The 26345-nt window shown below is 35.5% G+C and overlaps 1 protein-coding gene across 6 annotated transcripts in view; it reads right to left on the bottom strand.

The window, feature by feature from the left end:
- Positions 1–26345, bottom strand: part of EPS8 (epidermal growth factor receptor pathway substrate 8) — a 172304-nt gene that overhangs the window by 61572 nt on the left and 84387 nt on the right. For 4 of the 6 annotated variants that reach the window (XM_014540175.1, XM_014540173.1, XM_014540174.1 and 1 more), the window contains 2 exons: positions 10552–10631; positions 8606–8682 (listed from right to left, as the gene is read on the bottom strand). In XM_014540175.1, the coding sequence (XP_014395661.1) occupies positions 8606–8682; positions 10552–10610 (136 nt within the window). In that variant the 5' untranslated portion in view covers positions 10611–10631. Of the gene's footprint in view, positions 1–8605; positions 8683–10551; positions 10632–16848; positions 16868–20391; positions 20411–26345 lie in introns of those variants that run through there. The other 2 variants (XM_014540170.1, XM_014540172.1) reach the window with 2 other exon arrangements.

Genomic DNA, 26345 nt, shown 5'->3' with positions numbered 1-26345 from the left:
TATAAAGCACATATACAAACTCAGAATGGTAACTTGTGGGATTATTTAAGAACTTCAATAAATTCTTGTTTCCTAATGCATATAAAACTAATTATCTTTTCATTTATATTTGCCTTAAAACCGAAATGAAAATATTCATATGTCTTATATTACATCACTGATATTATTCCAATATATTCTATTTTTGCTTTTGCAGCATTAAAGTTACTTAATAAAAACACACACACACACTACAAAATTCAGTATCTGCTACCTTTCTTTTTTTGTTTGGATGATGACCTGAAGAAGTATGATCCATCTGGTCCTACCGAAGTAATGTGATCAAAAAGAAAGATCTGGTTTCACCTTAAATTTTCTATTTCGATATGACAAAACATAAACCTTCACTTCATGACTATATTCTACATATTTTTAAAAGTGAACAAATATGATTTTTCTGATTGTTAGCTAAGGATTAATCAATGTGAGATATTAACAAATGGATAATTGTTGGAGAAAACATTATAACTTTTGAAATACAATATGTAACTCAAAGAAATATCTAAGAAAAGAACTTCTAGAAATAATCACTATTTCAGAATCACTGGCTCATCATCTTCAAAGACAACTCTGTATGGCAGACTCAGAACATGAAGGCAGTTCTGTTTCCTTTGGTGTGACCGAAGCACAGCAAAAGCAATGGCAATGGTTGCCATGGTATCCAGTTATGATATGGTAGCCCTAGGATGCTCATTACATGATAGGCATATAGATTAAGGTAAAAAATACTGTATTTTTTGTAATTAAGTATTCTCATTATGAAGTAGTAAAATTTGTTTCCCCAAATTTCCTAACACAAAGTTTCTCAATCTCACAGAAACATACTTTACAGAAATAGAAAACATTGACTACCTGGCAGCATTTGTAAATAGTATGATGTTAACTGAACATTCTAATTGTCTAGAAGAGATGGTGCCATTTCCAATATTCCACATTAAGAATCCATTTTAGGAATTCAAAAGCTGCCTTCTCTCTGATATCATACAATAAATAAGATGTATGTGTTATGAGAAAAATACCCCAAAAATGTAGAAATGCCATAAAATAGATTTATAAATAAATAAGTAGTTTCAATGATTTAAGTCAATGAATAAATGAAGGTTACTATTAACATTTTAATGGGAAATTTTGAAAGAAGGCTTTGAAAGGCAATTACATTTCTTTTTTATGAGAATCGTCTGTACTCTGAAGTACAATTGTAAACAGTAATTATGCTCCTAAGCTGAATATCTCACCAAAAGCCTTAAAAGTGTGAGAATCCGAAATTAAGTCTCAATGATAACTCAAGATAAAGAATCCAATGACGTCCATCACTTTCTCTAACAAAGATTCTCAACCCTGGCTTCACATTAAAATAAACTTTAAAAAATACTGCTGAGGTCCCACCGTCTAGTGTTTCCAACGAAATTGGTCTGGGGTGCAGTCTGGGCACTGGGATTTATAGAAGCCCCCAGGCAATTTCTATGTGCAGTCAAGGCTGAAAACCACTGCTTCAGAATCTGTGCAAATGCCGATTCATCTACTATATCTTACCTCTTTAAATTGAAAGATTGTCTTTCCAAATTAATAGTGTAAATCATAGTCAAGTAGTATGTTAAATAATAACAATGAATCTGGCAGCAGAGTTTTGCGTTTCTACTGTTACAAGCTGCTCAACTCCCAATCTAAGAGCAAGTCTCGGTCTCTGTCCTCTCTGAATCAATTAGTACCAGGAATAAACTTCACTTGATCGTAATACCCCTGGTTGTGCTTCACTAGTTTTCCCAATAGCTTTTATCCAATGGACCAGAATATACAAACCCAAAGACACGAAATTGGGTGAACTCAGCAACCAAGGATGAAAATTCTTTACATATCATTTTAACATTACTGAATTGATATGCTGCAATAAAAACTGATATTCAACTTCCAGATCAGGAACATTAAATTAGCTTTCAATGGACTTTGGGTGATTAAGACATATGTCAATGAAGGCTCATCAACTACAACAAATGTACTACTCTGGTGGGGGACGTTGAAAATGGAGGAGGTTATTTATATGCAAGGGCATATATGGAAAATCTCTGTAGCTTTCCCTCAATTTTGCAGTGAAACCTGAAACTGCTCTAAAAAATAATCATTCTAAAAAATCAGGTTTCATTGAACTTCTCAATTAGTACAATGATAACAATATGCAGTGCTCAGTACTCCGACCTAATTACTTTAGGCTGCATTGTTAGGGTGGGGCAAAGTAGGTTTACAGTTGTGACTATGTGAAACAAAGTTTATTCTTGTAATATTTTTCATTAATTATTGTATTATTGTATTATTTCCCATATGAACAACTGTAAACCTCCTTTTGCCCTGCATTTTTCTCTGAAAAAAAACAAAGAATTGCTTACAAAGTAAGGATTTGGAAATTAAAAAGGAAAAAATTTAACATAAAAGCAGCTGCTGTGTATTTTTCTCTTTAAATCAGACAAGGAACTACAGCCCATATTACATTACATTAAAAGACTCTCAACCACCAGTGAAGGAGAATTCCTTTGCCGCTATCATAGTGTATCATTTCCATCAGGAGAGGTGCTGAATGGGAGTCAGTGAGGAGTGCAAGAAGCAAGGACAAGCTCTCACTATCCCAGCAACTATCTTCACTGACTGACAAATCAGTATCTGAACCAAGACACTGCTGTGAGAAACAAACAGGGTCAATTTACAGAGTTACATTATTTAAGATTTTTACTTGCCTGCTCAGCAAACTGCTAAAAGAGCTTATCCCCTGAGGAGAAAAGAAGCTTCAAAATGTCCAGATACGTGGGGGAAACTGCCAACTATCCTTGTGAGTCACATGCACTGGCACGATCTGCGAACTGAGTGCTGACTCTACCATCGCCCAACTTCCTGGGAATAAAGAATCCTGGGCCATTTTCCTCTTAAGAATTTCAAAAAAAAAAAAAACTTTGCTTAAAAATATATTTAAATGTTTCCTCCATGTAAATAATTAAAATGTATAGTTGTAAATAATGAGGATAGAGAAAAGAGAAATGGGTTTTAACTCTTCAGTGCCACTTAAATGTGTAAGAGGTCATCTGGGCTTCAGTTCTGACAATTAAATAGACTGTCTCTAAACCAGTGGTTCTCAACCTTCCTAATGCCGCGACCCTTTAATACAGTTCCTCATGTTGTGGTGACCCCCAATTTCATTGTTAAAAAATTGAACATAATTAAAGCATAGTGATTAATTACAAAAACAATATGTAATTATATATGTGTTTCCAACGGTCTTAGGCGACCCCTGTGAAAGGGTCGTTCGACCCCCAAAGGAGTCGCAACCCACAGGTTGAGAACCGCTTCAACCAAGCTCAGGAGAATGAGAGGGACAAAAAGTGAAAGACAGGCTAAAAGAAAAACATGTGGGGGTAGATAGCTGTTAGTTAAAGTGACATATTCAGAAATTTTACTGAGAAAGGTGAGGCAACCATTGTGTAAAAATACACTGAAGTTTGTAGTCAAGTCAATTATACAAAAACTGTGCAATTCATAGGTTACTTATACTCAATTCTTACTGTAATTATAAGAATTGAGTATAAGTAGGAAAAACACAAGTATATTTTCCTTCTTGCTAATATTACAAAAAAGTTCAAGTTTGAGGTGAAATGAAGTGAGACTTACGAGAATGCCTGTCCCTCATATTTATCCATTATTGCCTGGCCTCCCAACAATATAAATTTCAAAATTACTCTAAGAGTTGGTAATGACCACAGAGTATTATTCATTGGTAATTCTGTGAGACTTGAGTTTTCTGGAGATAGGATGAGTATGACTTTAAACAGTAGATTATTTATGGTAAATGGTCATTCTCCAAATTCAGCAATTCTAATTTAAAGGGAAGTTATTTTTCTAGGAAGTTCAGCTATTGAGAACATTAAATAATTCCTCTGAATATCATACATGTCACAATGTCTATACATTAAACGTTTCAAGTTCTAATGTATAGCTTTAACGAGCAAGACTCAATTCCTCACTCAGAATCTATTTACTAATAGGAGTTTCTATCTAGTTCCTCACCCAATGCATAACAGAAGCAATGCTAGCAGCAGGCAAGTTAACAACAGGGGAAAGTGACAGATTGAGGGCCCAGCCACATGGAAGAAGTGGCCCGAATACTCAAAAGTGAAAAGATTCTGCATTTGGTGGAAAGGTAAGGATGTGGCCTTTAAACACATCACAGTACATGAGTCAGTGGGCACATCTATGACCCTGAGTCACTGACCAGTCACAGTGTCCACACCCTGAAGGGAAGGAATGTTTAATACATTTTACAAGTATTTCCATAAAGACAATTTTTAAGTTTTAGTGCTTAAAGACTTTGACAAACAGGGTAGCCAGAAAAAAATATATAACAATTTTCATTCCTGGATAACAGTAGCCAAATGATATGTTACTAACAGAAGTGGAGAAGAAAAAAATTAATTTTATCTTCCTAAGCAAAAAAGTCCTTATGTTGTCAGGGACGTCAGTGATGCAGAGACTCTCACATACTGGTTTTGACATTTCTTGTATAATAGTGAAGAAATGACAAATTAGGGTTGTTAAAACTGCAGCATATTTTAACTGTTTTTCTAAATAAGTTAAATTAATACACAACTAAAGGAAGTAATTTTATTGTCATAATTGTGTTACTCAATATAGTTATAGGTTTATAAAATAATTTGAGGAACAGAAGCTTTAAAATATACCACAAAGAGTACCTCTTTTTAAAAATTTTCTCAAGATGTTTTTTATTGATTTCAGAGAAAGGAAGGGAGAGGGAGAGAGAGATAGAAACATCAATGAGAAACACTGATTGCTGCCTCCTGCACGCCCCCTACTGGGAATTGAGCCCACAACCCAGGCACGTGCCCTAACCTGGAATAGAGACCTTCTGGTGCATGGGAGGATGCTCAACAACTGAGCCACACTGGCCAGACATGAAAATTACCTCTTGATCCTATCAGAGTATCATTGTGACTAGATGCATAGCTTCATTTAAATGTATTAAAATACTAAATTTGAGGGCCTTGATTCATCTGAAGACACAGGACTAAAAGTGACTCTCCTATACCCATCCCCACTGCTTTATGATAGGCTCATTCTATTTTCTCATATAAACTTATCACAATATTATTATTATTATTATTATTATTATACTTTATAGATGAGGAAACCGAGACCATAGGTTAAATCATTTGCTCAAAATGGCAGCCCTATGGTAACTTGGCATCAAAAACCCATGCTTCCTCTCTGATCATGTCACTGACATTACGGTGTCAGGTTTGAAAACTGTCTTCATGAAAAAGGCAAGCTACATGAAACTCTTGATACAGCATCTAGCCCAGTGGGATGGTGAACCTTTTGAGCTCGGCGTGTCAGCATTTTGAAAAACGCTAACTTAACTCTGGTGCCATGTCACATATAGAAATTTTTTGATATTTGCAACCATAGTAAAACAAAGATTTATATTTTTGATATTTATTTTATATATTTAAATGCCATTTAACAAAGAAAAATCAACCAAAAAAATGAGTTTGCGTGTCACCTCTGACACGCGTGTCATAGGTTCACCATCACTGATCTAGCCTGTGGTCTGTGTGTAAAAAACAGCAGCCCTTCGTGTAAAACCCATGTCCCGGTACATTAATTGGTTCCTCATATCCCAAAGTAGTTAACAGATCATCCATGAAGCCAATTAATTCTTGAAAGATTTACTCAACTAGTTTAATAATTGTGAAAGGAGAAATTTTAAGAAATTGTATACATTTTGACAAAATAAACTATTTTACAAATCTCTCCTTCACAAACTTTCTAGTTATAAAAAGAAAGTTAAAACTATGCAGATTAGGAAGTCAAACACTCCCAATGTTAACTAAATGTAGTTAACATTTCAACTAGAATTTGTTTATTGCAAAGGTTTGTTCAAACATGCATACATTTCACTACTGCCATCATCAATCTATCCATTCATTCCATAGGCATTTATTGAGAGTCTGTTAGAGAGAAGGCATGTGTCTGTGTTCGTGTACAGTGTGTTGGGAGGGAGTGGTAGGTATTTGATACAAAGAAAAGGAAACATTACCTGCAACTTCCAGGAACTTAAAACCCTCTTTCCTGTAAGCCCAATACATTGCTAAGTTTTCTTTCTTCCTTATAAATGCTTCTTTATTTTGCTTCTTTCTATCCCTCTCTTTATATCCTCTATTTTCCTTATGACTCTTCATTTTCATGACATGACATAAAAATTGTCATTTCTTACATTCAAGACTTTTTAAATTAGGTGACTTTGAGAAATCACCTCACCTTAATAAGGGGCTTCATGTTGCTTTATATGTAAAAAGGGGGGAAAAATTTACTGCTTAAAAGCTAAAGATTTTCAATCCTTGAATCTATGGTTTTATAAAGTTGCTGCTAATACAACATAAATATTAAAATTTACAGATGAGTCCTAACTTTTTATCCCTTATTCCTTTTTTAGCTCTCTGAAAACAGACTTTTGTTGTGAGAAGATTAATCTTCTTTTGCTTAACAAAAGTCTTAGGGCTATTAATGTCTGATTCACCTGTTTCTATCCATATGCACCAAATCTACCCTCAATACTGTTACTAGGTAAGGAGACCCAAGATGAATGTGACCTATTACCCCCCTGATTAAAACACTTCAATGGCTGAGCATTCCCTGTAATCAATATCCAATTCATTAGTATAATTCTTCCTAATATGGACCATGTTTGTTTTTCCAATCTTATTTACAAATGTACCACCTTGTACTCTACAGTTAACAGCAAATTATTTGCAGTTTGCTAATTCATTATATTCATGCTATAGGCATTTACTGAGCATAAACTGTACATTAGCCACAGTGCTAAGCTTTAGGGAATCCTGAAGTAAACATGGTAAATATGGCCTACCTTCATAGAATATACAGCTAAGTTTTAAAAGAGTTTATACTGATGTTTACAGATCCCACCTGCCTCCCAAATGCCTGGCGAACGCTACTTAATTTTTAGAGGTTACTTTAAGGTTCAACTCTTCCACAAAATCCCACCTGACTACGTGACCACCCCCAGTGCACATTATATACACTGTCCAGCTTATTTAGCTCTTTATTATAACAGTTTATTTACCAGACTACCTCCTCACCAAAATGATGTACAAACATGACCAGCTCTTACTCATCTTTGAAATGAATGAAAGAACACAGAAATAGAGACTATGATGACCAAGGCCTAGCACACAGAAACACTTAAAATAAATACCTGTCTAGAAATGAGAAACTGAAGAAATTACTTTATTCTTACAAAAAAAAAATGTTTTCCTTTTCCAGTTTCATGTCATTCTCTAGATGTGCCTTAAAGTCAAGGACCATATATCACTAAGTAAGTATTTGTTGAATATATTCTCTAGATCTACAATTCACAACTACTAGACCACAGGAAGGATGTCACAATACAGCACTTGAGAAAACAGAAACCAACACAAATTAGATTGTCAAGGCCAGAAGAAAATGTATCAATGTATGGTATAAAATCCATTTTCTCAATGTATAATTTGAGTCCTAAAGTGTAGTCACTGAATATATAAGCAGAAAAAGAATCACAAAATCTTAGAATTGTTCATTTTCATAGCCAAGACAGTAGATCTAGATAATGTAAAAAAAAAAAAATCAAAATTTAGAAAATGCTGTTGGTTCCCAGATAATAATAATGATAATGTCAATAATAATAAGAGCAACTATATAATGTTTTCTACTAGTGAGGCATCGTTAACTCATTTAATTCTCATATCAACCCTTTGAGATAGCCCCCATTATATCAATAAGCAAAAATGAGGTACAGACAGGCAAAGTAATTTGCCCAAGATCATTCAGCTAATAAATGGTAGAAATGGATTTCAACCCAAGAAGTCTGATTCCAGAGTCTTTGCTATTAACCACAATCATATTCTGATTCTTTATTATTGTATAATATTAAAAGGCCATAAAGACTCTGTAAAAACAAATGCCTTCCTAAACATATGTAGTCCTTAACTTCTTTTCAGTAATACCATTTATAATTGAAGTTTTAAACACATTATTTATAATGTGAGTCTATGTAAAAAGAACAATGGAAGTTACAGAAGGATCGGGGGGAAAGCCTGCTTGTTTTGCAGTGCAGAATGAAATATATAAATGCTTCTGGTCATAGTGTAACACTACCCAAAAAGTTCAAGAACTATAAGGAAGGAGTTCTGTCAACTGTTATCTCTCAATCAACTGGATCAGGCATGAAGATCAACAAGCATATCATAAGTAATTAGGTGGGAAACTCCACCTAAAGCATTGGTGCCATGCAAAAGGTTCCTTAGAAAGCACTGAAATGTTCTAAATTGTATGCCAGCCAGCAGAGGTCACAGCTTTGATAGTATCTGTAAAAACTCTTTAAAATAATTCTTATCTATCACTACTTCATTCCAAAGAATACAGAACAAAGCATGGGTTCAAACTATGTCTCTGAAATGTTCATTTGTAGAAAAATAAGGAGTTAGAAATAGAATTATCAAATAACTAAACATACCATAAAGAGCCTTTGCACTTGTTTTTGAACTTTGTTCTCTGTCCATCTGGGAAAAGGTGGGTGGTGATCCGTAGCCACTGTAATAAAAAAAAAAATGGTCATTGTGCTGGGTTAAAGTCCAAAGTCAGTCATAAAAATTCAAAAATGTCCATAAAAATTCCAATGCACCATCAACACCATGTGCTTTAAACAAACATACTGAACTTATGCTAACTAGATTTGCCAAAATGAGGCAGATCCTGTTCTGGTAAGTGGTCAGGAAACAGAAACTGGTGCAAATCACGCCTCCTCTCAAATGCCAAGGTGGAACTGTAGCCAAGAAGATTCACCAAGGTCGAAAGTTCTTCGAAGAGTTTAAGTTTGCCATACTGAGCAGTAATCCAGTTATAAAAAGCTCTCTCAATGATTCCAGATGTAATGGACTATTCCCTATTTTCAAAAATACTTAAATGCAATTAACCAAAATAACACTTTATCATTAAATTTGATCAGCTTTATCTTAAAACTAGCTTCCTCCTCCTCCTAATACATTATATGAAGCAAACATAATATATTATTTAAATTGTTTATTTTTTTCTATTTTTTCAATAAACATTTATTAAGTCCTAAACTAGAAGAATAAGTGGTATAAGGGTTAGGGGAACCGGGTACTGTTAGTGAAACAAGTAAAATAGTTACAATAGAATGTAATATCTGGGTAAAACTAATAGCTAACACATGTCGGATCCCAAAAAGGCTAACATTTTTATCAGGATGCCCAAGAATTTACAGCCAAGTTGACATTAAAGCAGAGTCTAAAAGAATGGGAAGAAGGTCTTCACACAAAAGAGAACTGAGTGAGGAAAAGGTGCCTGGACCTGGCTCAAGAACAAGCATGGTGTCTGAGGGAAAATGCATCTCATGTGCCTCGTCAGACGATTGGCTCAAGGAGTAGAGAAGGCAAGTAGAGGGCTTAATAATTAAAATTTTATTTCTAGGTATAGTAAATATGTTTGCACAAGGAAGTGACATGATGCCATTTTTTAAGACAATTCAGAAACTAATGGCAAGGATAGAAAGATGCTGTGAAAATTCAGGTAGGAGATAATGGCCATAAATAGGGATAAAATAGAAAGTATAGAAAGAAGAAAGGGATAGAAACAAGGGTCCTTTAATAGAAGAAATTATTATAAATTCATGATTAAGTGGATATTCATTGTAAGAAAACAGAAAAAAAATCAAGGGTGTGGCCAAGCTTTCCCTGATATACAAGAAAAGATGGTACCTGACATACCCCTCCGGCCCCGTATGGGGTGTTTCTTACTGGTCAAAAGTAAAGAGATTTGCAATAATCTTTCTAGAAAGAAAGGGGGAAGCATAACTCTTTACAATGTGAATAATCTGGTTTTGAAAAATGATGAGCAAACTATATACCACAATGGCCAATATAAAATAACAATATTAACCACAATATGTAAGGCAATAGCCACTTAAGTCAGGGTGGTGATCTCAAGTTGTACCTGGAGCCACAGGGATTGTTTTGTGTGTCTGATCTAATTTTTTGTTTTACACAATGGTTAGTATCTTTGTAGACTGGACTAGATGACATTTAAACCTCCTCAAATGCCAATATCTTATGAAGAACATTAATAAATTTCTCCAGAGAAACTGAAAGCTCTGAAATAGAGTATATACTCAACCATAGGAAGCAATAAAATTTAAACTATCAGAACAAAACATCTTATATTAAATCACTACCCCTGGAGTTGATATTACTTAAGCATCTTTTCAAATTATCAAAAACACCAAACATATCATGATAACATACGTTAGTGTCACAAAGACATTATATATTAAGGAGGAATGAACTACATAAAGAAATAAAACTAATATTTTCATTAAAAAGATAAAACAAACCAAATCATAGTTTAAAAAACAACAAATTAAATATAAACCTTCCAACTTACTTCATTTGAGGTGCATACATTCCAAATCCACCGGGATGATTAGAAATATGACCATTCATCGTGGCTTTCAATAATGTGTTCTACAAAATGAAAGGTACAAAGGCTGAAGGCAATAAAAGGATCATGACACCTCAGTTTCAAAGTTATCCATTCAACAAATATCTGCCATTGCCAAGGTGATGCTGGAAATATAAACACAAATATCTCCACCCTCAAGGAGCTCAGGCACAAGAAGTCCGAATGGACATATAAACAAAGATCCAATTAACATTAATATACTAAAATTGTTAGCAAATTTAGGCAAGTAAAAAAATCAAACTCATAGTCAATTGTCAGCTTCATGAAATTGTACCATTTATTGTTTTATAACTAGTATAGGTTAATTCAATTTAAAAATTTGAGAAATATAGAAAAGAATAAAATACATAAAAGTGCAAAGGGGAGCCCTGACTGGTTTGGCTCAGTGGATAGAGCGTCAGCCTGCGGACTGAAGGGTCCCAGGTTCGATTCCAGTCAAGGGCATGTACCCAGGCTACAGGCTTGATCCCCAGTGTGGGGTATGCAGGAGGCAGCCGATCAATGGTTCTCTCTCATCATTGATGTTTCTGTATCTCTCTCCCTCTTCCTTCCTCTCTTAAATCAATAAAAATATAATTTTTTTAAAAACATTGCTGAGAAAAAATAAAGAATACCTAAATAAATAGAGGCATATATCATATTCTTGGATTAGAAGACTTGTTATTTAAGATGTCAAATCTCCCTAATTTGATGTATAAATTCAATGGAATCCCAATCAGAATACCAGCATTTTTTAAGACATTGGCAAAGTGATTCTAAAATGTGTACAAAAAAATGAAAAAACAGAAGAGCAAAGATGGGGGACTTACACTACCAGATACCAAAACCTTTTTTAAAGCTAAAGCAACTAAAGCCCTATTAGCACAGGACCAAATTAACAAACCATTGGAACAAAAGAGAGTCCACAGATATTTCTAACTCTCTATCCCTCTCCCTTCCTCTCTGTAAAAAATCAATAAAATATATATATTTTTAAAAAGTGCAAAGGGGAAAAATATCACCCTGAGTCCTATCATGTAAAGATAATCATTTCACAATCCCATCAATTTCCTTCCACTCTTTTTCCCTGCATCTAATTTTCTTTTCTTCATCCCTCCCTTCTTCTCTTCCTTCCTCCATAGCACATTGGACAATATCTTACACATACACACTTGAATACATCTTTTTTACAAGATGTGTTCATTTAAACATCCCTTTTACTTTTCACACAAAAAATTTTTAATTAATACCAGATTATTTAACTTCAGAAATAATTTTTTAATCTGCTTCACAAATTGAACAAATTTTCTTCAAACAAGATGAATAAGTAACACTTCCTTACTGCCAAATCCAATGGCCTCTTCTTTTTTTCTCCGAGACAATCCTGCTACACCTGATTTATTTCGATTCATTCCTGGATACTGGTATTCCCTGGGTTCTGTGGCACTAAACCATTTTGGACATTGTCTTATTTTCATGACTTTCATATACAAGGTAGAACAAAAGTAGGTTTACAGTGTGAGTACACAAAACACAAAGCTTATTCTTGTATTATTATTTAGTAATCATTGTATTATTTTCCATATGAATAACTGTAAACCTACTTTTGCCACATCCTTCTTGCCACATCCTATTACTATGTCTTCTCGATAAAGGAGAGGTAGGTAGGTAGGACATATCCAAGCTTTCTTATAAGACACCGGCAAAGGGAGTAAGAGCATTAACAACTACCTGGTGACTACTATGTGTCAGGTACTAGGAAGGTAAACAGAACAGACATAGTCCCAGCTTTGGGCCAATGGTCTCATGGAAAAAACAGACACTTAGTGAATAAATATAAAATTTAAAATGCTGTTACCTTTAAAAGGGAAAATTCAGAATGATATACAGGCCATATAATTAGAGAACTTGATTCAGATTGGGAAGGCATAAAAAGTCTATGGGTGAGGAGAGATTAACAGGGGAATTTATATGCATACTAGAGGCCCATAGGCCTTCCTTCCCCTGGCTGCCGGCACTGGCTTCCCTCTGGCACCCGGGACCTTGGCTTCCCTTGCAGCCTGGCTTCATCCTAAAGGTCATCTGGAAGGACATCCAGTCTAATTAGCATATCATGCTTTTATTATTATAGATATGCATAACCCATGGACAATAGTGGGGTGAGGGTGGGTGGGGCTAGAAGGGGTCAATGGGGGGGAGAAAGGGGAGATATCTTTCAACAAAGTAAAGATAAACTTCTGAAATATTAGTATAAATTTTGAACAATATTTGTATCCATATATAAAAAAAAACACCTAGTAACTTCAAATTAATTCTTTCTCACTCTTCAGATGCCAGTTCAATCAGTGTCCTCAGGAAAGCTTTTACTGACCTCTATGAATAGATGAAAACCCACCATCAGTCACTCTCTACACCAGCAGTTCTCAACCTGTGGGTTGTGACCCTTTCACAGGGGTCGCCTAAGACCATCCTGCATATCAGATATTTACATTATGATTCATAACAGTAGCAACATTACAGTTATGAAGTAGCAACGAAAATAATTTTATGGTTGGGTCACAACATGAGGAACTGTATTTAAAGGGCCAGAAGGTTGAGAACCACTGCTCTACACTATAAACAAGTTTGCCAAGTACTTACCATAATGATATTTTTCATTTGTTTAAATTAATTCCTGACTCTCCACTAGATTATAAGATCCATAAAGGCATAGACTTTTGTTTGATAACTGGTATTTCCTAAGCAGTAAGGATAGCGGCAGGCATAAAATAGGTGTTCATTAAATAGTTATTCAAAGAAAGAAAGAAGGAAGGAAAATCCATGTCTCGCTCTTCACAGTTTATTGTGTTCTTAAGGAGATACATTAATCCATATGAAACACATAATAAGTAAGTCTCCATGTATGTGGCTCTATTTGAAACCCACTAGAGGTTCAGAAGAAGGAAAAGTCATACCAACTGCATAATTTTTTCGAGGGCTGGAACTTGACCTAGATCTTAAAAACTGGTTAGGATTTATAAACACTCAAGTTTAGTTCAAGCTCTTTTGATAGTCTTGCCCATATTTATTTGCAGTGTAGAAGCAAATTTCTAAATTAAGGAACAAAGAAATACTGACCTCTATCCTAGGTAAGTACTGCATTTATAAAATTATATTTATATTAAATTGATCTATTCTGTTTTTCTTGTTTCCTTCAATTTATACTTCGATACAGTGGTATACAGGTAAGCCATTTCTCAGGGGGAAAAATGAAACCCTGATTTGTAGTGCTTGCTAATTTCTACAGTATTAATATTCACACTATGGCCCATTTCAAGCTATTAATGGTTTAACAGCAGTTTACAAAACTCCTAAATGTTTTACAATTGGACCTCATAAGCCTAGAGAGTCCAGGTAGAGCACATCATTCTAGAAGTCTGGCCAGGACAGAGGACGGGAATAACACTATGAATTTAGAAACAGCAAACATATCCTCCATAGCACAGTTGAAAGGCTAAAACTCTGACACAATCTCTGGCACAGACTAGCCTACCCAAGTCAATTAAACCTCTGTACCAATTTTCTCATCAGTAAAATAGAGATAATTCCCGGTCTTCCTAGCTCACAGGACTAGTGAAACATCAAATGAGACAGATGCATATTCAAGTTAACTTCCAAAGTTAAAAATAAGAAGTACTCTTTCAAAATAAGCTGGTTCATTCAGAATTAAACCCCCAGGGTTTGTACTGATTTTGATCTGGTCTGCATTTTAAAACCACAGCGGCTGGCTTTAATGAAAAGTGATAGCCACAGTATCTCATCTTTTTCATGTTTAATTCTTCATGACAGTCAAATAATACATGGTTTGTGTTTTGTTTTGTTTTTTAAATAGTGATATGTCAGAATAAGAGAGCGTTAGAAAAGAGAACAGAAAATGTTGATTTGCTAAACTGAATTTTAAATACATAGAAACTTTCGTCATTTAGCAATCATAGTTTCACCTGTCACAATGTTCATATAGCAATATAGAGGTTTTCAAATATTTAAATATAGCAATTACAACACACACCTTGCAAAGAAAACAATTACAAATGTTTGTTTTCCTTTAGTCCTTAAGAAGACATCCAATTTATACCTATACGAATCATATATAGGAGAACCATCAACTTTTACTGAAAAGTAAGGTGTGTTTTTTATTTTTATTTTTTTTAAGTAAGGTGTTTTAATTTTTATTAGCTGTTAAAACAACTTAAAAACCAAGGAGACAAAGTTTTTCTTTATCACGACAAGTTTAAGGACTCTACTCAATTAACTCTACTAAACTATCTACTTAATTCTGCTAAAAGTGTACATTAAAACTGTCATAATAGCTTCTAAAAGATTTGAAATAGAGCATCAATTTCCTTATGAAAACACCTTTTATAAGTCATAGTTACTATAATTTTCCTCTTCTACAGAAAATAATATTATTTGGCAATTACAAGGATAAAAATAAAACAATTTAATATCTAAGTTAAAGCATAACAAAAATGTTAAACACTGAAATTTTAAAACGAAACAGAATGTATAAAAGTCACTGAAGAAGAAATAAACAAGGCTATAGTAAGCTAAAACAGCAAGTTAAATCTGTATTAGAAAGTTTTAAGACCCAGATAGATAGGTAGGTAGGTAGGTAGCCGGATGATTGATTGATTGATTGATAGATAGATAGATAGATAGATAGATAGATAGATAGAAAGAATTTAGACTCCCCTTTCTTTACTCCTGCTTGCATCAGATATCAATTTTCAAACTGATGAGTATGTAGTCGTGACTCGATGTTAGAACACCACCTGCCCAATCTGGCTAAAACACAACTAGTAGCTCTTTGTATATTAAGCTGTCCTTAAAAATAATTTGTTCCCTGAGAAAATGTCACAGACATTTTTGTTTATTTAAGGTTTTATTTACTTGTTTGTTTGGCTTTGACAAAGTATCTTGAAGTATATATATTTCAATTTCAATTTAATGTATGTTTCTTGATCTAAGTTAAAACAAGATGGGGGTGATTATCATTATTTTGAGACTTTAACTAAAAGACCATTGAGATTCATTTTTTAAGCAATACATTGTGATATTGTCTACTAACGATTGTGCTTAAAACATAAAAACACAAACAATTTGCTTTAAACCTTCTGAATCATTACACAGTGTCTCCTACAGGGTCTTCTAGAATGACTACTTTTCAATAACTCTTACCAATATTGTTGGTAGAGATGTCACCACCTACTTCCCCCTGTCATTTGGCCTAATACTTAAAAATAAAGAACTTTTATATATGAATAGACTTGGAAAACTAATATAATAGTAATAATAATAGTAATAATATAATTATTACTGCTATAATAGTAATAATAAAAATGATAATAGTGGCTAACACTTTGAAGGTATTGCAATAAGTTCTAGGCTATATAGAAATAATATTTTCTCAAGGCCAATATAAATGTAGGGAGAATAATTTCATGTCTTTAAATCAATACACTGTAATCACTTAAAAACAATTATCTAGGTTCCTCTTTTTTATAATTATGAGAAAATTCTTAGGTTGTTTGTAAGTTGGAACATAATTTGGCGGAGAATCTATGTTCAAACCAGAATGTTGGTTTAACAACTAGCTGAAGAAGAATACTCATTATTAAAATTCAATAACCAACTAAAAAGAAACACTTTCACACTAATTATATATTCAATATTGTGACAGAGTTTATTCAAAGGCCTAACACAGAGAAAAGCCAAATACACCCTATTACTACTGCTTCAGTATTTCCTTCTAATTCTTGTTGCTATGATGACATCATCAGCACACATACACTGCTTGGATGTTATAGATAGAAAATGACTACTATCTCAGTTCAAAACATTGTTAATACCATGCTGATTTGAGAAAATATGCTAATTTTGAAAAGAACAGCTGCTGCTTATTGACCATTTACCCTGTACCAAGTTATTGTGGTAAATGTTTTCTATCCATTATCTTAATCTTCACATTAATTTTTGAAGTACTCTTCTCATTTTATAAATGAAGAAAGTGAGCTAAAGAGCCTAGGTGCCATTCGTGTGTTACTTTGAAACTCTTAAAAATCATCTAGTGCCATGAATGATTGAACAGCAATGTCCTATCTGTTTCTTGTATCAGATATAATCACAGGCAGAGGACAAAAAGGGGAAAAGCAAACAACGTTCAATGAGCCCCCACTTCAGATGATATTTTGTAAACCTCACCTCATTCCATCCTGAGAACAACATTTTGAGGTGGTAATTAGCTTTACCTCATAGAGCTAGAAGACAGCCTCAAATAAGTTCCGTCATTTGCCTAAGTGGTAACACAAGAAGCTAGAATTAGAGCCAGGATTTAAACCCTGACCTGGCTGACTTATATCCAATTTTCTTTCCAGTAAGTGACACTGCTAGTTTGACCATTGTGTACTCTCCAGCAGTTTTCAGCTCTTTTCATGCTGGGTTCCTCAATGATATTCTTTATTTTAGTCAAGTTTTCTTAATAGAAGGTACTAAAAATGCTAGTGTGAAAGTGGAAAGAGAGAGGATTTACTTTAGTGAAAGGGATAGTACGAAAACAACAGTGTCACTATTTTGTGAAATGGCTTTATTGCTTAACATTATGTTCACTGAAGAATGTGGAAAAAAATGTCATCAGGTCATAAATACCACATATTAAAAACTACTTTTAATTAGAATGTTGTAAATTTATTATAAGTTAAGCTGAATCTGGCTTTGAATAATAATTACTTTCCACTGGTTAAATATCTAAGTATTTATTTGTATTATTTTAGTGGGTTAATTTTTTATCATAGTTGAGACAATTTCCTAAATATGAAAGTGGGCCGAAACCGGTTTGGCTCAGTGGATAGAGCGTCGGCCTGGGGACTGAAAGGTCCCAGGTTCGATTCCGGTCAAGGGCATGTACTTGGGTTGCGGGCACATCCCCAGTAGGAGATGTGCAGGAGGCAGCTGATCGATGTTTCTCTCTCATCGATGTTTCTAACTCTCTATCTCTCTCCCTTCCTCTCTGTAAAAAATCAATAAAATATATTTTTTTAAAAAAAGTGGATCTGTTGAGTGTTTTATCCCTATGTAAATAGCACATGATACCCATAAATTTACCTGGGTCATTTGCATTTCTTCAATTATAATTAAATACATATTAAAGGTGAAAAGGAAGTAAGACTCCAATTTAGCTGGAATCTTCCAACAGCAATAAAAATATGGCAGGAAAGGGAATGATTCAGACTCTAAATTTTAGAGAGAAGAAATTATCTCAACCTCTCTATTATCAGGCTCTGTATCCTGCTGGGGTTGGGTGTGGGGAGATATGGTGGTTGGATCATACCTTGAGCTACTTCTCAGCAAGGTTTCCATTCAATTTCACACGTGACCTGAGAAATTTTCATTAAAATCTCCATATATTTATTTATGTATGAATTTTCCTTCTTACATATACCTTGCCTATATAGACTTAAATGTATGTCTCTCTGATTGTATTATTTCCATGATTAACAGTGGACTTACAGATAGCCTCATATAGTGACTGCTATATATATTGACTTTTAACATGGCATATTCTTTATCAGTGGAAGTTTCTGACTCAAAAGCACCCTGTGATATAGTTTATCAGCTAAAGTAGGTTCAGGTGCCTCCTCACCACTGCTACCACCTTAAAGGGACTGTCATTCGCTCCCTTGCATGCAGTTGAGATCTAATCAAAACTGCAGCTAAATTCTGGGCCTTTAAAACGTTTTTGCAATGAACTTTTTTTATTTTGAATCATTTTAGATATACAGAAAAGTAATGGTAGTCTAGAAAATATTACTGCACACCCCATTTCCTTATTGTTAACATCTTACATGAGTATGATATAGTTGTCACAATTAATGAATCGATATTTACATTTTATAATTAACTAAAGTGAATACTAGTGACACTGCTGTAATTAACCAAGTTATTGTAAGGACCCCACTCCCAGCACTCAGTGGGGACAGGGATATCCCACTCCCACTATAACACTTTATCCCAAGTTGCTTGTTTTTGTGTGTTTTTTTACCTAATATATGCTTCTTTCCTAGGATCCTATCCACAATACATTACATTTAGTCCTCATGTCTCATCAGGCTCCTCCAGACTGCGACCATTTCTTGACTTTGCTTCCTTTTGATGACTACATTAGTTTCCTAGGGCTGCTGTCACAAACTATCACTAACTGGGTAGATTAAAACAACAGACACTTATTCTCTCATAGTTCTGAGGCTAGAAATCCAAAATCAAGGTGTTGACAGAGCTATGCTCTCGCTGACGGCTGTGTGAGAGGAATCCTTTCTTGCCTCCTCTCGCTTCTAATGGTTGCTGGTAATCTTGGCTTTCCTTGTAGATGAATCACTCCAGTCACGGCCTCTGTCTTCAAGTGGCCTCCTCTGTGTGTCTACCTGTTTCCAAATTCCCTTCTTCTTATCAGGACACCAGTCAGTGGATCAGAGTCCACCCCAGTCCAGTCTGACCTCATCTTAACTTGATTTCATCTACAAAGAACCCTATCTAAATGAGGTCACATTCACAGGTATAGGGGGGTAGGACTTCACATATCTTCTTGGGGACACAATTCATCTTGCAACAATGACCTTCCCAGTTTTTGGAGAAGTACTGTATTTTGATGTTTCATAAGGATTTGTCTGATATCTTCTCTTGATTAGACTGGAGTTACAGGTTTGGGAGAGGAAGACCACAAAATATGTGCCATTCTCATCACATATTCTCGAGTACCTGTGATTAGCAGGACTGACCATTGTTTATGCTAAACTTGGTCACTGACTGAGGCGGCATTTGCCAGGTTTTTCCACTATAAAGTGACTTCCCTCATCACCACTATCAGGCCTCTTAATGACAGAAGGGACGTCATTATATGCAGCCCACACCTGCGGAATAAAGAATTGTGCTACATTTCCTTAAGGAAAGAGTATCTACATAAATTGTTCTGGAGTCTTCTGTATGGGAGATTTATATATTTTCCACCATTTATTTATTGTTTTTTAAACTGAACTGAACAGATGGGAAAACAAAAAGTAAAGGTTCAGATTCATCAAATAGAAACTCCTGATTATTCACCTCTGGAAAAGTCTTATTTTGGGTAGTTCAGACAAGAGCTGAGTTACGCTTTGGTTATATGCTGGGTATAGGAGGGAGGGAAGGAGAGAGAGAGAGAGAGAGAGAGAGAGAGAGAGAGAGAGAGAGAGAGAGAGAGAGAGAGAGAAGAGGAATTAGGACATGAAAGAGATCCCAGACCTTAACAAAAACCTTGGCTAACACCACCAAAAAATTATCAGCATTTTAAAAAGTAAACGTTACCTAAGAAGTTCAAATCCTCACAGAAACAAAAAGTTGTTGAGTATGAATTCTCAGAAGGGGTAGAAGAATATTCACTGTTACCACTTTCTCCCAGGATAAGAATAAAAGTTTAACTTTTTCTGCCAATTCAGTTCTCAACTGAACACATTTCAGAGAACAACATTTTGGAACAAGAAGGGGAGAAAACCACCCCACCTACCCCAAGCCACTCCCACTCCCCATTAATTATTTTTTTAATGTCTACTTTTTATAAATCAGCCTTGAGAATTATTATTCACTGATATTCTATTAACTAGTACAAACAAAAATTACTGAGGAAATTAGCATCTCATATGATATCTTTTTTATTGCTAGATATCCTTTTTCCATATGTGTGCCAAATGCTAAATTAATACAGTTCAACATACTCACAAAGGCAAACGGATAAAGCTTTCTAGGAGTGATGTAATCCAGCTGGATGTAAAGACAGGAACATAGGTTCTAAAATTATCTTTAATAAAATAAAAACTCTTGAAGTCAAATTTCATTATGACATTAAATGGCCTCTAAAAATAGTAAATCATAAAACCTTGCAGGTACAATGAGCAGAGTTGTAACCCACAGATGAGCTATAACATTTTAATATTTAACTACCCTGCTGCCACGTAACTACCTTCCTCTGTATTATCTTGAGCAGAGGACTCTAAGCAGTAAACAAAATACTGCAGATGGTTCACTCTGCATTTCCAGTACAGCTCCTTAAGAGGACCAATGGTTTCCAATCTGTACAACATAATTTTTATAAATGGTTACAACCTACAAAGTGGGAAACGGCACCTTTAACCAATTGTTGTACTAAATTCATGCCACTTTTCTAAATCACAAATACATCTCACTGAGGTTATTACAAGTAAAAATGATTAATTGTTAAAATATACAGAATTTTTTTAGGCCATGCGATTTTGTTTAAAGTTAAGTAAAGCTTTCTACTGTATTATAGCACACATGCTGATATCACCCTTCCCAGATATTTTATAAAAACACTAGAGGCCCGCTGCACGAAATTCGTGCAAGGGGTTCGGCCCTCGCAGCTGCAGCAGCTTGCCTCGGCCTTCACAGCCCTGGCCCTCGCAGCCCCAGCCCTCGCAGCCCCGGCTTCATCCAGAAGGACGTCCGGAAGGTTGTTTGGCTGTCTGGTCTAATTAGCATATTACGCTTTTATTATTATAGATAATACTCATCTCAACCCTTCTCTTCTTGTCTGCCATACTACTCAAACGCTGGTCATGTAATCAGAGGACAAGAAATGTCGTATCAAGGATTATTCATTGTTGCCATTTGTCTGTTCTACTTTAGCAATATATGGTCTTACAGATCTAGCCGAATGGTTACAGGGGGCAGGTGTTTTGCGCGAATGAACTATTTTGTGTACTGCTTTAGGTACCAGAGTATATCAAGGTCAAAATGTATAAGCCCAAGGAAAGTTCATGATTGGGCACGTAAGGTCAAACTCTCAACTCATTCTTAACTGCTCCTTATTCCTATTATTCTAAACCACTTAACAGTTTGTTGACAGAGTAAAAATGCAATCCTTTCACAGTACCACCCTTCATTTATCTTCAAAAACAGAGGCAATCCTAATATGCTGTTAGAAAGTAATGCAACAAATAATACACAAAAACAACAACCAAAAAAAAAAACCATTCCAGCAACCATCTACATTTGGCTGACTACAAAAATAACTGATTGTCAGTAGATACTTGTACAAAAATCACACAAGATCTAGGACTAACAAAGCCTTCCTTGAAAACCTTCCCATCTTCCCATTCTCTTAGAAAAAAAAGAAAAGACATATTTAGGAAAAGAGCACATTACAGGCAACATAAGAACAGCATAGTATAAAGTTCAAGAGAAGCTAGATGCGGGGTGGGTCTAGAGAACAAAATCTCCCTCACGGGACTGAACCAGAGAAGGCCAGATAAAAATCTTTAGAAATGTATAGTATAGTGGGAGGGGGGGCATCAAAGGGTACAACGTGGCAAGTAGAAAGACCAAATGCAAGGTGGGCACCTCACGCTGGGAGGGCACCCCGTTCATAAAATCCCTCAGGCTTCAGGCTGCAAGGCGTGAGCTGAATAAACCAGAAGAGAGAAGAGCCAAGACATGAGGCAGCTGGGTAACATTTAGGAAACCACCAACAGTTCAGCTACTGAAGAATAACTTAGAGGTAGAAAGTGATTAGGGAGGAAGCTGGAAATAAAACCAGAATACATAAAGTGACATTTATATCAAATTTTGTTAGACTGAAATTCAGTGTTACTTATTGTTTCTGTGTAACTGCTATTCACATATACTAAGATTACATTTGCTTTTTTGTTTAATCTTTTGTATTCTTTAGAGTTAAAAATTAGCTTACCCTAAACCAGTGGTTCTCAACCTTCCTAATGCCGCGACCCTTTAATACAGTTCCTCATGTTGTGGTGACCCCCAACCATAAAATTATTTTTGTTGCTACTTCATAACTGTAATTTTGCTACTGTTATGAATCGTAATATAAATATCTGATATGCAGGATGTATTTTCAGGGGTTGCGACCCACAGGTTGAGAACTGCTGCCGGCTAAACCCTTAGATTTCCTATGTACTTTTATTAATTTCATCCCTTTAGTCTCCACCACAGTGAAGTCTCCCTTCAATATTTTAAACACCATCATTTTTATCTTTCAAGAGTCTTCTCTCCCGGACCCCTGTACTATATTCCTGTTGGAATCTAAACTGACTACTCTCTAGGCCTCCTAAACAGTTTTCATCATGGTATCCAAATTCCACATTATCCTCCTCATTCCTGTCATCTTTCTCCTGTCTTAGATCCTTGTTTCCTAGATCCCAAGACTCCCTCTTCCTTACTATTACTTTTTATCTTCCAAGAGCACATATTTCAGGAAGCATCTTCCAATCTCACACCTGGAGATAGATACCTGACTGCCAAAATCTTGGTGATGAGTAGAAGTGGGCTAGGCTGTCCCACTGCTCAGTAACTATTTCACTTAATCTTCTACCTGCCTGTGCCTTGTGTCCCCCACTCAAGAGTTCTGCAGTTCACATTCTCCACAGAAGAAACATCCATCCTCGCCGAGTATGGGAGGCATCTGGGATGCAAGGCCCCTTTACACACACTACCTCCTAGTCCTCCTGTTCTCAGCCTCACCCTCATGGTTGAGCCTTTCTGAGGTTCTGAAGTGAAAATCAGGTTGCTTCTCAAGGTCTCTCACTAACAGCTTGGGTTTCAGTTTCTCGGGACTCTAGGTTAGTTACAATGATCCCTGTGCTGTCCTTTTTTAAATCCCTTTACTGACATTTTATTTGGAGGGAGTAAAAATAACGGTGCTTAATCTGCCCTTTTCTATAATGATTTTCATTTTCTAAACATTGGCAAATACTAATGAAAAACTCAGGAGAGCCTTGGCTGGTGTTGCTAAGTGGTTAGAGCCTCGGCCCACGCACTGAAGGGTCATGCATTCAATTCCCAGTCAAAGAAAGGCACATACGTGGGTTACAGGTTGAATCCCAGGCCCTGGTAGAGGTGGGTGCAGGAGGCAACCAATTGATGTGTCTCCCTCTCCCCGTCCATAACTCTTTTCCACTCTCTCTCTAAAAAAACAAAACACACACACACACACACACACACCAAAAATCAATGGGAAAAATATCCTCAAGTGAGAGTTAACAAACGAAAGAGAGAGAGAGAGAGAGAGAGAGAGAGAGAGACAGGAGAAAAAAAAGTCACCTTTAATATGAACTTGAGAGGTCAAGTTGAACTATGAGATATGAGTACAAGTTTATACTAAAAATAAAAGTACCATAACAGCCAGAGTGATAATAACACAAAAAAATGAAGGAAATTTACCTTACATAAAGTCAGCTGATATTTTGGTGGTAAATGTTTAATTACCTGTTGTTATTGTAACAACAAATGCTGTTTTCAAATCCAAAAAAAGAAAAAACATTATCGTGTGTAAAAGTGAGGCATATCTCCAGCAATGCCAGCATTATAATTAATGAAAAATGCTTTAATTCTTTTTCTGGAAATTAAATCATAGCTTTAAATGCACAACTGAGTTAGGTACTTAATTTGGAGGCAATATCCCCAGTTAAATTAGGTATTATTGTTAATAAGAAATGCCTTAATTGTTTTTCTGGAAATTAAATCATAGCTTTAAATGCGTAATAGTTATGTGCCTAAATGAAACTCGTCCTTGGGTAAATATTCATTTTAATTATTCAGCATTTTTTCCAAAGAGAAGCCCATTTAAATGAATAGAGTTGGGAACAAATTCTTTTTGAGCTACCCCAAAACAAAAGTCAGAGATATTTGTGCATTAGTCTTACAAGTCAAGCTGCCTATAAAAAATTGTGAAACTTTCTTTTCCTAAGATGATAGATATTTACATAGTCATAAAAGTTAAAAGAAAAGAAAAATTAAGTCCAATCTTTTTAATTATGGCAATTAAATTTCATATTTAAAAGATAGTAAGTATAATAAGCTTTAATTGTGGGTAGTACTGTCTTTAAAAAATGTCTGCCAAATTATAACAATGGATGTTCTCAAAAATAGCAGTAAAGTTCTTTCTAATCCTGAAATCATCTATGAACTGGGGTAAATTTAGACATATCTGTGTTCATTATTGTAAAAAAATAATGCTCATTTGTTAAGCATTTCAGTGTATCAGTCTCTATGCCAGCGCTTTATGTGCATGACTTTGCTCAATTCTTACCACCTTATGAGTTGTAAGAGTTTATTTATCCTCATTTTAATGAGGAGTCTTGGAATTATAAAAGTTATAAGTGAGGGTAACTTGGCTATGATACTTATATATCATAGCTAAGATTTGACCACAAGTTGTGCTTTTATCTACTACTAGAGGCCCGGAGCATGGGTTCATGCACCGTGGGGTCCCTCGGCCTGGCCTGTGGGGATCGGGCCAAAACTGGCTCTCCGACATCCCCCAAGGGGTCCCGGATTGGGAAAGGGCAGTTCTCAGGTGACGCACCCCGGAATCGGGCTCCCTCCTCTCTGGTTCCATGTGTATCACCCAAGAACCCCAGCTGTCAAGTCACTGCAGCTCAGCAGCTCCTGCATTGAGCATCTGCCCCCTGGTGGTCAGTGCACATCATAGCTACTGGTCAGATGGTTGAATGGTCGACCAGTCAGCTGGTCGTTTAGGCTTTTATATATATAAATAGTAGCGATTTTTAACCTTTTTCATCTCATGGCACACACAAACTAATGACTGAAATTCTGCAGCAAACCAAGAAATGTTATATTTTTTACAAATCTGACAAAAAAAAGTAGATATAATTTTAATTCATTCACACTGGACAGTTATTATTGTCATGACAATCTAAGGGACAAAAGGTCAGTGTCCCTGACTAGTCAGTTATTGCATGTTTTAAAAATTCTTGCGGTACTCCAGGTAAAAATCGCTGCACTATTGTATACTTTCCTTTAACTCAAGATAAATCCAATATTTTGCAATTGGATGGGAATATGTCAACACTGAATTAAAAGCCAAAATGATCTTTGTAGATGATTATTCAAATAAGATTCATTCAATATTACTTGGCCCAAGCCAATAACTGTACTGGTTCACTTATTCACTCATTGGACAAGTACTCACTTTGTAACCATTATGTGAACATCACCTAGAGCACTGTCAAAAGTAACTTCCTTCCATGATGAAAGCTTACTGTATCATCACTGTTCAATACAGGTGTTGGACACCTAAAGTGCAGCTGGTGCCACTGAGAAACCGAAATTTTAATTTTGTGAGATTTATGTTAGTTTATATTTAAGTGTAAATAGCTACATGTGGCTAATGGCTAGAATACTAAACAAGATAGCTCTAGATACAGAGTACAGTTAACAAAATAGACATGGTTCTTAGCTTCATGGAGCTTACAATCTAGTGGAAGAACCAACATGAAATAATTAAAATCTACTTATATAAAAACCCTGGGTGTAACATCATGGCCAGAACCGCAACCAACCAGAAAGAAGTCAGTCCTGCAGGAGTCGTCTTGGAAATGGCTGTGCCCTCCCCCAGCTGTTTCCTGGAGGGTGAGGTTTCAGGCAGGAACCCGCTCTCAGGGCGAGGTTTCAGGCAGGAACCCGCCCTCGGAGCGGAGGGTGGAAGTGAAATGATTTGTAATGGATCTATTATTGAAGCTACCTTTGGAAATACTATATCTATAGATAATATTAAAAATATATCTAAATGTGCAATTCTTTGTCCAAAAAATGAGCATGTTCAACAATTAAATGAAGAAATTTTGGATATACTTGATGGAGATTTTCACACATATTTGAGTGATGATTCCATTGATTCC

This window comes from Myotis brandtii, unplaced genomic scaffold, assembly GCF_000412655.1.
Source record: "Myotis brandtii unplaced genomic scaffold, ASM41265v1 scaffold237, whole genome shotgun sequence".
Lineage (NCBI taxonomy): Eukaryota > Metazoa > Chordata > Mammalia > Chiroptera > Vespertilionidae > Myotis > Myotis brandtii.
This window is presented reverse-complemented; position numbering and strand designations above follow the sequence as displayed.